This window comes from Malurus melanocephalus, unplaced genomic scaffold, assembly GCF_030028575.1.
Source record: "Malurus melanocephalus ecotype Western Australia unplaced genomic scaffold, MMel_1.1 scaffold_101, whole genome shotgun sequence".
NCBI lineage: Eukaryota > Metazoa > Chordata > Aves > Passeriformes > Maluridae > Malurus > Malurus melanocephalus.
The window spans coordinates 759,488-773,427 of NW_026623333.1; the positions used below are offsets into that span (position 1 = coordinate 759,488).

General features: G+C 37.4%; 1 protein-coding gene across 1 annotated transcript in view; it reads right to left on the bottom strand.

Annotated features, from left to right (window-relative positions):
• Positions 1–13,940, bottom strand: part of MACROD2 (mono-ADP ribosylhydrolase 2) — an 809,981-nt gene that overhangs the window by 317,800 nt on the left and 478,241 nt on the right. The window contains 1 exon segment of the mRNA XM_057369011.1: positions 512–633. Within this exon segment, the coding sequence (XP_057224994.1) occupies positions 512–633 (122 nt within the window).

Sequence of the window (13,940 nt, forward strand, 5' to 3'; positions counted from 1 at the left end):
CAAAACTGCACCATGTATTTCAAGAACCTTTATAGGTCAATGGAATATCATATAATAAGCTATTTTATGATCAATTTTGGTGAGCGGGTGCTATAACCAGCGACAATTGACCAGTACCCATATTTCTGGAAGAAAACATCAGCGGGTAGAATAAGCAACAAATTAATCACTTCTCAGCTTTTTAGGAGGCTACTCTTCATATATACTTTCTTCTTTGCAGTTATTCTCCTGACCAGTGGCTTCTGAGCCATGGGAAACAGCTTCCTCCCTTCATTAATGAGACAGCTGCCTCCACTCCTACTACCAGGCACACTTTTCCTAACTCCTAAAATAAGCTTAGCCCTTTAATCTAGCAATTGTTTTGGCCAAATCATGTTTAATTCCTTGGGCTTTCACATCACAAACAGCAAGAAATGTATCTGGAAGCTTACAACCATAATTATTCTGCATCAAGGAAACTAAGATCCAAATTAGAAAAAAAAAACATAATATGTTCTCCCACAGTACTTACAATTGATCTGATGTTGTTTTCTTTTGCCAGTTTCAGAGAGGAYTTATAGCAGCTTGCTAAGTTTTCTTTATGAGTGTCAGTGAGATGGCCTCTTGCAATTGGCCCAACAGTATGGATCACATCTGCAGTGAATAAAAAAAAAAAAGAAGATAAACCTTAAAGAGGCTACTATATAGCACATCAATCCAATCTGGTGCTGTACCTATACACAAAGGTAGGAATAACAACACAAATATATATAACTGGAAAACATCATAAGCTACTTGTGCAAGAGTTAAACATGAAAACAGTAAAGGCTAATTTTGAAGACTTCAGACTAAAGGGAAAGAATGAGAAAGATGCAATGATTGCTTGTTACATGTCTCCTGCAAGGCACATGCAGGAGAGATCAAATATTTGTACAAATCCTCTAAATCTTTAGGCCTCTACAATTGTAAATACTGCAGAACTTTGAAACAGTTATTCTCACTCCTTGAAGTACGCTCACTGGGAAAGCCCAACCCACAGAACCTCAGCACATCATTGGTGATAAACAGGTCATCTTTGTTTTCCCCAGCAACCATTTGAAAAGAAGMAAAGTTGGGACTTAGGAATGTGTTGGTTATTCAAAAAAGCAGACCAGATGGAGACACCGTGCAGTAAAACAAAATATTCTGTTTGAAGAAATTTATAACAAGCAAAAACAGAAAGCACAGTCATCTTAGGTATGATGCCTTTGGACTCATCAAAAACACATGCTGAAATCAATCATAGTCTATAAAGTGCTATAATAAAAATTAAAGACCCTTGAGTAAAAAAGTCTTGAAAAGAAATCTACAAATTAAAACTTACCATTTTTTTTTTATCTCCTCCCTTCCCATCTCCCCAACTATTATGAAGAACATTTACTTTTTAAACATCACTCTTCTATAGTATATATGAACATAATAAAAGGAGTTTTGGTGGCAGATGTAATTTTTTTTTCTCTTTCTTTATAATTTCCTATAATATATAGCAGAAATAAACAGTGGTACTATTTTCTTCTTTTCAGTGTTGCACAAACAGGGATTAGGCCATCGTTTTCAACCGCAGTACTGCTGGTCCCCTTGGTTGGGTTGTGTTTCTGTCCCATCTGGGTCAGGTTTCCAAGCGACATCTGCTCTTGCTACACTCCAGAATATTTTAATTTACTCACAAATCCTACAGAATTAACATCATTACTCTTTGTCCAAGTTGTTTTTGATAACTTCCATCCAACATATGCCAAAACATAAGGGAAAATGGACAAATTAACATTAAAATGTACAGTCTTTTTTCTTTCAACTCAGATATCATCTGTCAAGCCCTGCTCTCTGCTACTTAAAAGGTGTCTTTTACGCTGAGCCATAATGTTCTGAAAATTTCCAAAAATTTGCTACATATTACCCATAAACTATTGATAAATCACCAAATAAAAACACATCTGATTTCCAGTGCCCAGAAACTGAAACCTACAAGAGCTAAACTTCAAACTGCTACAGAAAAACCCCCTCCTGAGAAGTAAATAAAAGGTTGAGTACTCTTCTTTCTGTTTTTATTACAGTAATTTTCTCCAGTGGTAGGAACACGACGGACAGCTTGGACAATTTCTGTTGAATGTCACAGCTGCCAGAGAGCAACTCCAGAGAACCCTCCCTACAACTGAGCCATGAAGAAGGTGTTGAGCTTTTATCCACTGACGAGCATGATGACAGCAGGACACTAAAACAGCCTCTGGGTTCAGAAAGGAGTTATACTCTTACACGTGCTTTAGCTACTATCCTAAGTGAGAACTATTAAGAAAGGACTTGAAAAAAGGAAAGAGCTAGCTTACAATCTGCTTCTGYGTGCAGAGATAAGGTTGTGTGAGTACTTCCATTAGCAAAGACTATAATTTCCATCCATGACTACAACAGTTTCCTAGAGGCTGAAACTTTCCAAGGAACATTTCTATTTGGAAGTGCTGGCAACCTCAGAGGAAGAAAAAAAACCTCCAGACTTTTTTTTTTTTTTTTTCCTTTTCTTTTACTTTAGATTTTACCAACAGGTGGATTTTAATTACTGAGCAAGACACATGGTTTAACAGTGGACTTGGCAGTCTGGGTTATTGGATGGATTCAATAACCTTAGAAGTATTTTTCCAAACTAATTTACTCTATGATTCTACACTTCTGCAGGGAAAGGAATATACYCATGAATCTCATCTCAGTCAAGTTCATTCTACATTTACAGACATTAAGATCAGAGGTACYGTGATGAATTTGAAATTCACAATACCCACCAGACAACAAGCAAATAAAGGAATGACTACAAAACCAACTTAAAAAAATATGTAAAGGRTAAATAACAAAAGAAAAGTCATGAACATTTCCCTCTTTCAGCTAAGGCTGAGTTTCTTGCATTTCAAGATGCAGCTCCTTGAAAGCTGAACTGTAATGGCTTAAATTATTTACTGATCATTTAAAGGCAAGAAGGAGTTTTGGGGAACAGATCAAGCATCAAATCCTTGCCAGGGTCTTTCTTTCATAAAACTTCCACAGTATAATTTCTAGATGCATTTCACTCCCTAAATCTTTAACTCCACTCCTTTAGTCWTTCATTATTAAAATTAGTTTTAAGCTTCCCAGTTTAGCACTTTCATAGCACCTCGCCAGCAATCTCCTAGTGCTGCACCAGCCACTTCATGTAAACAGGTAACTTTTAATGCAGTTATTAGCTTTTACATTTTAATCTTTYCAAGCCCATCATAGGTGGCTCTTTAGACAGCAGAACACAGAAGATGGTTATGAATTGAATCTGCCCTGACCAACCTGATCTATGGGAAGCATCCTGTGGTTGAGGGCTTTGGAACTAGAGGATCTTTAAGGYCGCTTCCAACCCAAAGCMTTCCAYGATTCTATTAATTGGTTTGTAAAACATCACAACTATTGTAATTGTTTACAGCATATTATTGGCAAAAAAAGTGCTTTTCTTAGGCACATTATTATTCTGAAACACATGATAAAGATTTTATTAGCAGAGCAGCATAACTAACATGCCATGGTCGGTGGATAAACAGGGAAGTAATAATTTTATTGTTGTACTTCGTCAATAAAATTAGTGTAGAAATACATTTCCTAAACTACACATTATTCTGCTCAAGCTGTTCCAAAATATCTTAAGGTTTGCAGGTGGGCAAAAACCCTTTGAGATTATACAAGTTATACAAACAGCTTCCTGTCTGTTCTTTAGCTTCTGCACCCTTTCGGGTCTGAGCATTTCTCAGTGAGGTCAAACAGGAGGAAGGGATGCAAACAATTCCCAAAAACCAAAACATGTTTTTATGGTCTTCAAAACCAAGTAAACAGATCAAAACAGGGAACACTCAGCACTCAGAAAATTTCACACTCATAATTTGTAGTATTTTAACTTTTATGTCAAATGAACCTGCCAGCACTGCTGCGAAGCTGCTGATTTACTGTGGTCAGTCTTCCAGCCAAACACACTGATAGGAAACTTCATTAAAAAGAAAGCTGCAATCCATGGGYCCATAAATCACTTTGGTGTACACAGAGCAGAGATGTTTGCTTACATTTTTAATAGTACATTGRGGTGAAGAGCCCCCAAGGCATATCCTCATCTGGGATGCAGGCCACAGCAATGGACCAAACTGCTTTTAATGCCAATGAAGCTGTTGGTTTAAAACAATGTTTACAAGGAAATGAGGTATTTCAGAAATGAGACTACAACTGCTTTAGAGTACAAACTTTATGCATAAAAAGGCTGATGAGGCTTATTTTCTCTGGTCTTTTTTCCTAAAAAGTCAGTCCATACATCTTAACTTGCTTTTTATCACACGAGTTTTTAATTGCACTGCTATGGAGAAAGGGCAGAGCAGTATGGACAAGGATGAAACAAAACTTCAGCTGAAAATGATGAAGAGAAGTGACTGCTTCAAAMACCAACCTGGAGGACTGATGTAAATTACTTTCAATGTAATTTTCTCTTCCCTTTTCCTTTGAGAATGTGACACTAGATAGCAAAAATATTGGCACAGTGAGTTTTTCCAAACAACTGAAAAAGTACAAGTAAGTTTCTCTCATTGCTTTACAGATGTGAGTGCGGTGCATTCACACTGTTAATGAACCACGGCCAGAATCAATTACACATTTCTCTCATTCACCCCATTCACACATTCATAGCCATAATCGGCCCATSCAGCCAACTGCATAATGAAGCTGTACCCTGTCAATCACAGCGGGAACTGTATGAATTTCAAGAAGGAAAGGTACCACATTGTGTGTGCCATCGAATTTAAAAAAAAAAAAAGTCTAATAAAAATTCAGAGCATAAAGAACTTCATTTGTAAATATTATCGGTTGATTTACAGAATAAGCACCCAACATATCGATGCTGAAAAGGGAGAGCTGAGGTTCAGYTGGTGGGAAAAAGAATTATTTCCAGATATTCATACTTATTGGCTATCCCTATTATTCAGGGATGCATGCAGCCTAATGCTTTGGTATACAAATCRCTCAGCTTGTTCATTTTCTATTTCTAGATACATGCATTTGCACATAAAATGTGCATTTTCCGTGTGCAAGAAACAACTGTTAATTTAAGTTCAGCTTAAATGAATCCCACAGGGCCACAGTCTAATTTTATGCCTCCAAAAGTAGATTAGCTGAGTTGAATATTATAAATGTAAGATTTTTTTTTTTTTATAAATCACGGAATGATGTGTGTGACTACATAGGACACAGATCCTCAGTTCAAAAGAATTTCTTTGCCTTATATAAGTATATATTGCGTTTATCAGCAGTTAAAGAGTCAGTCTCAGGTTTTTAGGCTTGAGGCAAGCACTGCTCAATCTGAACTTTGCACCTTTTATAGCTGCCTTCAGTGATTAATTAGCTGTTTTGGGTGAACGCGAAAAATGTTTCATTAGCTGCAAAAGCTACATCATCTAGAAGTCATTCATGTAAAATACTTAGGCCATTTTTCACCTAAACGGCATTGTCTGCCAAGGAAAGGTAAAGAATGCATTTATTGTAAATTATTAACTAGCATCCCTCGTTGTGGGTTAGGTGTATATCCTAACTACCAGACAGCACAGACAGTCAGAAAACAATACTCCCAAAGGGAGAGGCGAAGGATTTGCCGAGCCTGAGAGATTCTTCAGGGAGCCACAGCAGTTTGCACTCAATAACCTGCATTTAGCAGGGCACGATCGCTCAGCATCCGTGGGAAGCTGAAAAACACAGGGAGCTTGTTTGCAATGCTYACACCACTGCCTCGACAGCCGGCCAGAGAATTGAGTCACACAAGTCAAAGCCCAAGCCTTTTTGGCACTCATGCTTGTCATAAAATACAAGGCCCAAGTATGTCTGTGTAATCCCAGAGCACATCCCCACCCAGCAATGAACTCAGAGCACAGCTCTGCCATCAGGGCCTCACCATTAACGTCGGAAACAAAAGTAGGCTCTGTTCAGGCAGGAGAAGCAAGTGGAGCAATTAAGTGACACTATATTATATCCCAAAGTAATAGGTTTTACAAAGCAATTTAGTGCCACGATGACAGATGTCAAAGCAGCGGCTGGACAGACAGCCCCAMAACTTCCATGGCAATAATTGCCTGTGTGTAAAACTAAACGGCAAAAGCTCCACTTGGGATATTCACAGTGTGATACGAATGAACATGAAATGAACATGACAAGACTGAACATGAAATTATGACATTCACGACATTATTTCTGGCTTATTTTTTAATCTGGACTGGAAGAATTTGAAGCAGAAATGCTCAGTTGTTATCCTTGCTCCCTTGTATCCTTTCTACACAAATAAAGACACTAATATACCTAGAAAAAACAGAAGAGATGAAATTATTTCATCCCAAGCAGATTTTGTCCTCCACACACTAGAGCAAACCCCACTTTGCTGTACCAGCAGAGGAGCTCAGCCAAGCACCTCTCATCGAGAGGCTCATGAAACACAAACCAAGTGACCCCACTGACCCAAGAGAATGCTCTCCACCTTTCCCTGACTATTATTCTTTGCAAGTGGACAAGGCTATAGACAAAAATGTCTTAATCTATCTTTTGGGTGATGTTTGCTACACGTAGGAAAGCGAGAGCCACAAACATTCTCTATTGTCACTATATTGAAGAGCAAAGGATGTCAGTGAATGAGTTTGGGTTTAATTCATTAGATAACTCAAGTCAAAAGGCTTTTCAACACTCAAAAATAAACTTGCTTGCTCTGAATGGAGAGTGTTTATTCTTCAGACATTAAGACAGAGTTTCAGTCTACCATTCCACAAAGATTTTATGCCAAAATACACAGCGTGGTAAAGGTTGTAACACCAGCCATGCAAATTCAAGGGATATTTTAGCTCACTTGATTCTTGATTCAGTAGAGAATCTTGCGAATATTATCCCAAAAAACATGCAACACAAATCAAGTAATTAAAATGCAAATGGGGATTAAGTTAACTTCAGTTTTAGTTTTGGAATTGGATTAATTACAGGGGCATAGAAATCAGAAATGAGCTAATTTATACTTCAGCTTCTCAAAGCATAGACCCCTTGCCATACTTCGTCTGTTCTCAGTGTCAGACCCAGTTCTGTTAAMGGGAATTTAGTTAAATCTGCTAATGTATCGCACAGTTAAAGCATAAATATGCCCTTTAGAACATAGGAGAAAATTAAAAAAAACCCCAACCAACCAACTAACCAACCAACCAACAAAACCGCAAACAAAAACAAAAACCAAAACCCAAAAAACCGCCAACCATCCAGAAAAAAAAAATCCACAAAAACCACAGACAGCCTAACTAAAAAAAAACATAGCACCAGACTACTTGTATCCAAAAAAAATTCATACTCATAACTGAAATTCTTCCACTTTCATCCAAGTGCTGAACAGGGAAAAGAATGCTCTGATAATTTAACAAGAAGCCATAGCAAAAGCTCTTTATTTCCTATTGTAAGGATTTTTTTCTATCAAACTTTAGTTTTGATAATTGTAGCAATTTTTATTAAAATACTCTACATTATTTGGTGAAGTTTATTGTAAGGATGTTGGAACAAAGGAAGGCATAGGTAGAAACTAAGAARACAACCCAACACATGTTTCCATGGCCATGGAACATCATAAATTCAAGCAGATCCCCAAATGCTGTGTCAATATTTCAAGGCTTTCCTTGCCTAATGTAACTATTGAATCACTCAAATAATTTGTCCTTCATGAAGAATTTAAGAATATCACAATAAAAGCTTGCAAAACACATATCTACACTTGAAAGAATGGGTGATTATACCAGAAAGTTTTCAGAAGATGAAATTAAACAACACTTAATCACATATTAGTAGCAGGATAACCTAACCCTAACCTCCAACCCTAAGCCCAAACCCTAACTCAAAACCCTAATCTCAAACCCTAACCCTAACCCTCAGGTGAAATGAGCAGAAACTGCCAGTGTGGGTTTTATCTGCCCATTCAAGGGATACAATTTTTTTAATCAGATCACTTCAGGTAAAAAAGTTTTTTAAAAGACTGAAATAACTGTTACTGTAATAGTAAGTTTTATAGGCTTCTTCAAGAGGCAAAGGATGACTTAGTGTTTCAAAGACAAATTTATTATTTTCATAGCTTCATCTGTTCCTTAAGGGCCGTGCATTACAAAAATGTTACCACATTTGTTTTTTTTTCATTTACTATTTCTGTATGTTTTCTTGAGGATAAACAAACTTTCACCTCAGAAACTGGAGCACATCTTTTTCATTTGACAGTTCTCTCATCTAHATATCCCTCACAGCAGAACTTAGATGCTTTGCTAAGGATTTTGTGTGTCTTCTTTAGGAAAAACAGAAAAAGGTGATAAAATAACAAGTTCCCCCTTGTATCTTCTAAAGAAACCAGTGGCAGCTAAATAAGCCTGACTACCATTGGAATTTGAACACTGGAAACCATGCAAGGAAAGGTCAGTATTTCCCTTGCCACAAATACAGCACAGTTCTTGCAATACAGACGGGAGAGCCCTGTGCAGCCTCTTGGTACTATTCACCACCTCTCAAATCCAAGTGGATACAGATGAAGGAGAAGGTTAAAAGTTAAAAGATTGAAACCACTAAATATTTTTTAAAGCACATTAAACACTAGTTTAGAGAAAGAAGAGAGTTGAGGATTCATTTCAACTGTGCTACAGGAATCCAGTCTTTCCAGAGAATACTGTATTCTCCTCATAGCAATAAACACATTGATTATACCTCCAAACTTGCAAAATGCTTCCAAGCCTGGGAGCAATCTCACAGAAATCAGTGAGACTACTGCTTAAAGATAACAAGGCTCCAAACACCAGCAGAGAAAGTGAAAGCACACCCTCAGGATGTAGGAAYGCACACTTATTTAATCTTTTAAAGGGCATCACTGAAAAACCTTGCTCTTACTACCTTTTTACTTTCATAAGAAAAAAAAAAAAACCTCTCTAATTTACTTGACCTTAAGTATTTATCTTCTGTACTTTTATTAACCTGCGTCGTTGTCTACAGTCAGTTCCTTCAGACATGGTTTCCCCTGCTATACCTATGAGCCCATCATAAAAAAAAAAAAAAAAAAAAAAAAAAAAAAAAAAAAAAAAAAAAAAAAAGAGGAAAAAATTAAATTTACTATTGCCACCTCTCCCAAACTCAGTCACAGTCAATGGAAACAGGGACATATGATGCAGCATCTGAAAGTAAGCTGAACTCATTTGCAAAAGCTGACCAAATTTCCAGTTGGCAGTGACACTTTAATTGCTTCACAGAAGTGTGATAAGTGAAATAACTGGACAGCTCTTTGAACCGTGACATGAGACTTCTTGCCTAGAAGAGGAATCTCACTTTCTATCAYCAATTGTATTTTAATTTTAGATGGCTGAGACCACAGTAATGCACCCTCCTGATATCAACATATTCCAGACACCAAGTTGTGAGAATGCTATCTAGACATGCCAGGATAAATTCCTTTGACCGTTCCTCCCCCGCCTTTTCCCCAGAGGTGCTCTCTAGTTTGAAAGATAGTTTAGYTTCATCAGCTGGCAATGAGACAAAYATTAGCACTYGGAATCCAGTGCTCTGCAATCCATCCTAAAAGCAAACCCAAGCCTGGTCCTTGAGGGAGGAGGGAAATAGAAAGRTATGTCTGCACGTACTATGCTATAGATATGGAACAGAGAAAAAAAATAGTTCGAAGAACTTCATTGCTTCAACTCTGCTACCCACATGCTTTGCAATAAACAGCTATTACTTCTCAGAATACTTCARATGAAAAGAAGCTGATTTATATTGTTAATAGACTAACTACTTAGTTTTAACAGAACTAAGTAAATCTAAGTCTTGAATCAAAACTGAGAGCAGCCCCTTTGCTTGGGTGAGCAGGGCTAAGGTGGAGGTAAGACAGCCTTAACACCACTTTGTTGCACCCACACTCAGCCAACCGGAGCCTTTGCCCAGTGCAAACAGGACCCAGCCCACAGCTTGTTACATCTTGTTTGTTCTCAGGACTCCTTAAATCTGAGCCCAAATTTACAATTTTCCTGTCAGTTCATACCTCTGTGACAGGGACAGCAGAATGTAACTCACAGCAGGCTAGCAGACAAAGAAACTTGTCCTGGCTAATGTGCTGCATCTTGCCATGCTGCTCTGCCCTTAATGCTGACCCTGCTTTCATAAGTTTTCTTTCAGAATTGAGCTTTCACAGATACCATGAAATACCACAGATACCATTGAAATCATCTGATCTCTTYAGCCTTCCAGCTCAGAAAGGTACCAGAAGGAAAGAATACAAAATGACAAGAAAATGCTCCACCATCTTTACCCCATTTACTCTGTGGATTATGTTCATATCACAACATCTAACTGAGGATATTTCTCCTTAAGGCACACACAMCCTCTCATGGATTGTGACCAGCTGGCTGATTGTGGTACAGAAACTGCCTGGTTACAACKCAGCTGAGCTCACCAACACCACAGGTAAGCACCATTGAGGTGGAAAGGAGTTAAAAGTCTCCAGCAAAGGTGCTCAGAATCGCTGGCAGACAAAAGCTTAGTAGAAACATGAAATACATCCAGTGAGGATATTGAGCAAAAATTGTGGTATGATATTTCACACAATATGTAATGTTCCCGTGGTTCCGACTGAAAAACAAGCTTTGACAAACATCTCAAGAGTGTTTTGCATCCGTGTAAGCGGTAAACAGTTGCACTTGCAGCACGAACAAACACACCAAAATAAGAAACAGGGAACACTGTTTTTTTTCCCAAGATAAAAAAAAAAAATGTATTGCAAAGTGAGTTGTTAGCAGCTCGTTGAGGCTTATTGTGAGGMTTATTGCACTGCTAATGTTCTCTGTGTCAATGTCACTAGGAAGAGCCCTTGGAGAAACACTGGTGTCACCTCTTGTTCAGCTCAACTGAGAAAAATGTATTAAACAACCTTCTGGAAAGTTGTAATAAGCTAAAAGAGCTGTTGAAGGACCTTCTTGAGCTTTGACTTATTGTAAAGGAAACACAGATGTAAATAAAATCAACTTACAACTTAATATTGTAGCATGTGACTAGCCTTTCACAAGCATTTCACAATAATCACCAGTGGAGAATTTCCAAGTCAAGGTGCTCAAACGGGATATTGGAGTTTAGGAACTGGGAACCAGAAAGAATGGGGATAGAAATGGCAGCAATACCTTTTAAAAAAATCTAATGTGGCGATGGCAAAACTTGCGAGAGTGGCAAGTGTTAGAACCACATGCCATTTCCAAACCCAAGACTGTCACTTGCAGAAGGGAACTGYTTCATTTCTGGGAAACCATACTGAGAAAAATGTTTGTAAATTTTACTGCACTTGTTATTGAAGCAAAATGGTTATTTTGCCACCTGCAGTGCCCACAAGCTCAATGCATCGTTTCTCCAGGAAAAGAGGAAATGCCTGCAAAATCACATTAKCCACTTGAACACCAGCCTGAGGATTAGGGATTTTTTAAAAGTCCATGTGCAAAGTTGTACTTCACTTGGCCATTTCCCCTTGTGTGGGTTGTCGGAAAGACAAACTGGTATTTTCACACTGAAAGCAATTGCTTCAAGAATAATGTCAGCTCTTATTGTTCATAAAGCACTAGAAATCAGAGCACATGAAGCAGCAAGCCATTTGGCTGACCTTGCCAGCTGAGCAACACACAGTCAAGCAAGCAAAAACATGTTGGGCAAGACAGCAGGAAAGAAAATCAAACACAGACATGKGTTTTCACATGTTCTTGTGATACCACTGCACTTTTTCTTTCCAAAGCAGGCCAAATGCTTCAACATAYACACAAAAGCATCTTTTAAGTCTTAAAAAAACTTAAAAGGAAACTTCTACCCTATGTTAGTGCTGATAGTGTTCATGGTTTATGATTTAAATATTTGGCTTAGTAGAAACTTCATCTTTCACMAAAGTTAGGATTTTTCTGAATATTTGCAGGAAAACCTATTAACAATTACTGACCCAGAACCTCATAACCTTTAGCTAAAATATTATGCTAACCTCATAACCTTCAGCAAAATACTTTGTTCCTCTCTAGTAATGTTCAGCCATCTTCAAGATTTTCTAAACTGATACCCTTGGCTTTAGGGACAAAAAAGCAAAGAAAAAAAAMGGACACCCTCACAACCAATCCCCCTTCCCAAATTCCCAAATGAAATTCAAATAYACCAAGTGCTCTTTTTCCCCTACTTCTCAAGCAATAGAAGTTTTGTTGGAAACTTCACCTCGTTAAAGTCCRCATCATTTAAACACCATTCAGCAATAACAAAGAACCCTGTCATAAAGCTTTTCATAGATGTTTTGTATCCAACACCTTATGGTCAGGATTAATGGGAATGATTTAGAAAAGTAAAAAAAACCAGGACTAACTATCACTTAGCAGAGAAATTATAAATGCAAATTCAGAGAAAGACAGTATCCTTTTCTTCATGGAGACAAATTTAAAAGTAGTTTCTGGAAAGGAGAACCATATAATAAACTTCCAATTTCAATAGTAACGTTAGGAAAGGAAGGAAAATTACAATAGGCCAGGTACCATGTCATCCTTGATATACTACTACACTTCTTTATGAGCACATTACAATTCAGAGAGCTAATAATAAAAAGTGATGCTGAGATGATGAATTGATGCTATGCAATTAGACCTATTAGAATTCACAAGAGTCGACAGGCAATAATCAAACCACTTTCATGCTGCCCATTGCAATTATCTTTGCACTTAAGAATCAACAAAGCACGTAATGACTTGCTCTCAATTAAGGAATTCATGAGAAATGGAATTTTAATTAGTGTGTAGAAAATTTGGGCCATTTATTACTTTACGGGACAACAGATTGTAAAAACTAGTTGAGTAGCTCTTAGTGTTCAAGCAATGGTTCAGGTCCAAAAACAACACACAGAGACTTCCAAAAAGGAGTTCCTAATAACATCCCTTGGAATGGGATTGCCACAGTAAATGCACATTCACTTCTAAATGCTAAMYYYKGRRRRAAAAACAAAAACACAACAAAAAAGCTAATCCACAAACAAAACTGTTGGAGCTTGCAACTAAAATGGAAACCATTGCTGATGTTTTCAATTACCAGCTGATGAACAAGTTGGGTAGAGTTRCATTTATTTGTGGTACAAACCACAGATACCAGAAGGTCTAATTCAACATTCTCATCACAAGATGATTGGACAAGACAACGAAAATGCACCARCACTTAAAAAAAACAGAGTCTGAACAGTAAGTTGAATACTGATTTAAGTTTTCTTTCAACAGTCCTTAAATAAGAAGACTTCTTAGATTCAAATAAACTTACTCTCATCGTTCACTGATCTTAGTACAAATCAATTTACCAATAATTTGAACAAAAGCACCAGTTAAATTCTGGATGTGGAGCTCCTTAATAAAATGAAATAGAGGTTGATGGGGAAGCAAGCAATTATGAAATACAATGTTATGGAATATACATTTTTTAAAAACGCAAACAGAAGTCCACATTTTCAAGTGTGAATGCTGGCAATATAGAGATGGGTAAAATGTTATCTGCTCMTGTAACATTAGTGAATCAGTAAGCTATTAAATAACATATCAATCTGCTAAAAACTTATTTTCTGCACATGGATCAGCACAATCCCACGCACAAGTACAGGCTATGTGGAGAATGGAATGAGAACAACCCTGACGAGAATGAACTGGGGGTATTGGTGAGGGAGAGAGGCTTTGAGTCTTATCCATTTCCTATTTTTCTATGGATAAACAGCAGTATATTTAATGCTTAAAATCTGTCAGAATGATGTTCCATTTCCATTATCAGGAAACTATTTCAACATTTCTTTTTATTGGTTCTATGGGGGAGCCCTGTCTTTATAATGCCCACATTAAAAAAAAAAAAAAAAAAAAAAAAAAAAA